The following is a 1,605-nucleotide window of genomic DNA, read 5'->3' as shown; positions in this document are numbered from 1 at the left end:
TTTCTTATCAGTTCACATGATTATTGGTGATTTTTATCTCATGTACAGACAACATCAAGGAGACTTGCTGATAGGAAGGTCCAGAAGTTTGAGAAGAATATTACCAAGCGGGGTGCTGTCCCTGAGACTAGCACCAAGAAGGGAAATAACTTGTCTGTCGGACCTATCTTGCTTGGGTTTTTCATTTTTGTTGTCATTGGATCATGTAAGTCTTTCTAAATCTTACTTATATTAACACCATCTTGTTGATCTACCTTTCTTGAGTTTTTATCAAATTGCATAATGCGTACACTTTTTAGTCTAGGATCTCAATGTCAAAAGTTTTGGTTGTCAATGATAGATCATTTGAGAGAAAAAGTTGAGTTCCTAACTAAAAGCTATAACCTTGTTAAGAGCGATTAATTAAATGCACATATTAAATAATTAGTGATTTGGATATTCCAGATAATACTTGCTTGATAATAAATATGCCTCGTATAGCATCAAAATAGTATTAACTCTATTCCCAAAGAATGTATAATTATGCTGTACTTGTTCCAAAATTTTTGTGTTGTATTTTAAGATGAAGGCATCTACCATTGCAATATTTTTAAACATTAAAATTTTATGTAGTGTAGGAACCATGGCCTAAAAATCAAAATATTTTGTACTAAAAATTTAGCCATAAAACACTCCGTCAATGGTTTCCAAGATTTGTATTTCCACATATCTACTGCTTAATATAGGAGTTGATTTTGTTATTGTTTTAGGTTACACATTGACAATAAGTGGCCAAATGTGGTTGCTGCTGCTGTTAAGTTCATTTTGCACAATTTGAATGTTGAGAAGCATTTAATTTTGGCGGATCTTTCTCTAACATGGGGGCATTTCTTAATGTTATTGTCTTGGGTTGAGTTTGGTTCCTTCAAGTTGGAGCTTATGGATTGCTTGCACTTAAAACATCATCAACCAGTCTCCGTTGCATTTTTCTATCATTTTTCCGCATCTTGCTTTATGTGTCAGTAAGTTGATACTTTCTATTTCTCTTTCCTCAGCGCTGTTCCAGATAATCAGGACGGCAACAAGTGGAGGGATGGCTTAACCACATTATGTGTTGTGTCGTCGGTCCGTCTTAGACTGTTGTAATGTCTTTGTGGTGGTTAGCCCAGATCTAGTAAACTGAGTGCTTGAAGTAGCTTACAGTGCAGTTTTGTTGTGAAGACTGTTGACAAAACCTTTACCATAATAAATTTCTTCTTTTTTTATTTTCTTCCCGTCTTCCTCTAATTCATTGTCCTTTAGGATAATTACAATGGCCTCTCTGAATGTTAATCGAATTATGGGTTTAGAACATTAGTCCATCTCCAGTGGCCCCAATGACTCTGAAAAAAAATTCTATCTTACCCTTTTTAAGAGTTATGCTAATTTGCTACGAGGTTCGGTTCAATTATATGTTGGAGTCCTCATATTTGAGGAGTTAAACTCATTCATGTTTAATAGGATCAGTCTTTTATCTTTTAGTCAAATTACACAAATGTCATTTGAGGTTTGTCAAGTTACACTTCTCTTACAATTACCTTTTTAAAAGTTATTTCATATGTATATCCTTTAATAAACTTGAGGGGA

The 1,605-nt window shown here is 34.1% G+C and overlaps 1 protein-coding gene across 1 annotated transcript in view; it reads left to right on the top strand.

Moving 5' to 3' along the window:
• Window positions 1-1,356, top strand: part of LOC105168431 (probable stress-associated endoplasmic reticulum protein) — a 2,641-nt gene extending 1,285 nt beyond the window's left edge. Inside the window, exons 2-3 of the mRNA XM_011088513.2 lie at window positions 49-205; window positions 1,035-1,356. Of these exons, the coding sequence (XP_011086815.1) occupies window positions 49-205; window positions 1,035-1,081 (204 nt within the window). The 3' untranslated portion in view covers window positions 1,082-1,356. The remainder of the gene's footprint in view (window positions 1-48; window positions 206-1,034) is intronic.

This window comes from Sesamum indicum, linkage group LG8 (assembly GCF_000512975.1).
Source record: "Sesamum indicum cultivar Zhongzhi No. 13 linkage group LG8, S_indicum_v1.0, whole genome shotgun sequence".
NCBI lineage: Eukaryota > Viridiplantae > Streptophyta > Magnoliopsida > Lamiales > Pedaliaceae > Sesamum > Sesamum indicum.
Note: the sequence above shows the minus strand (reverse complement) of the source record. Positions and strands in the feature narration are given on the sequence as shown.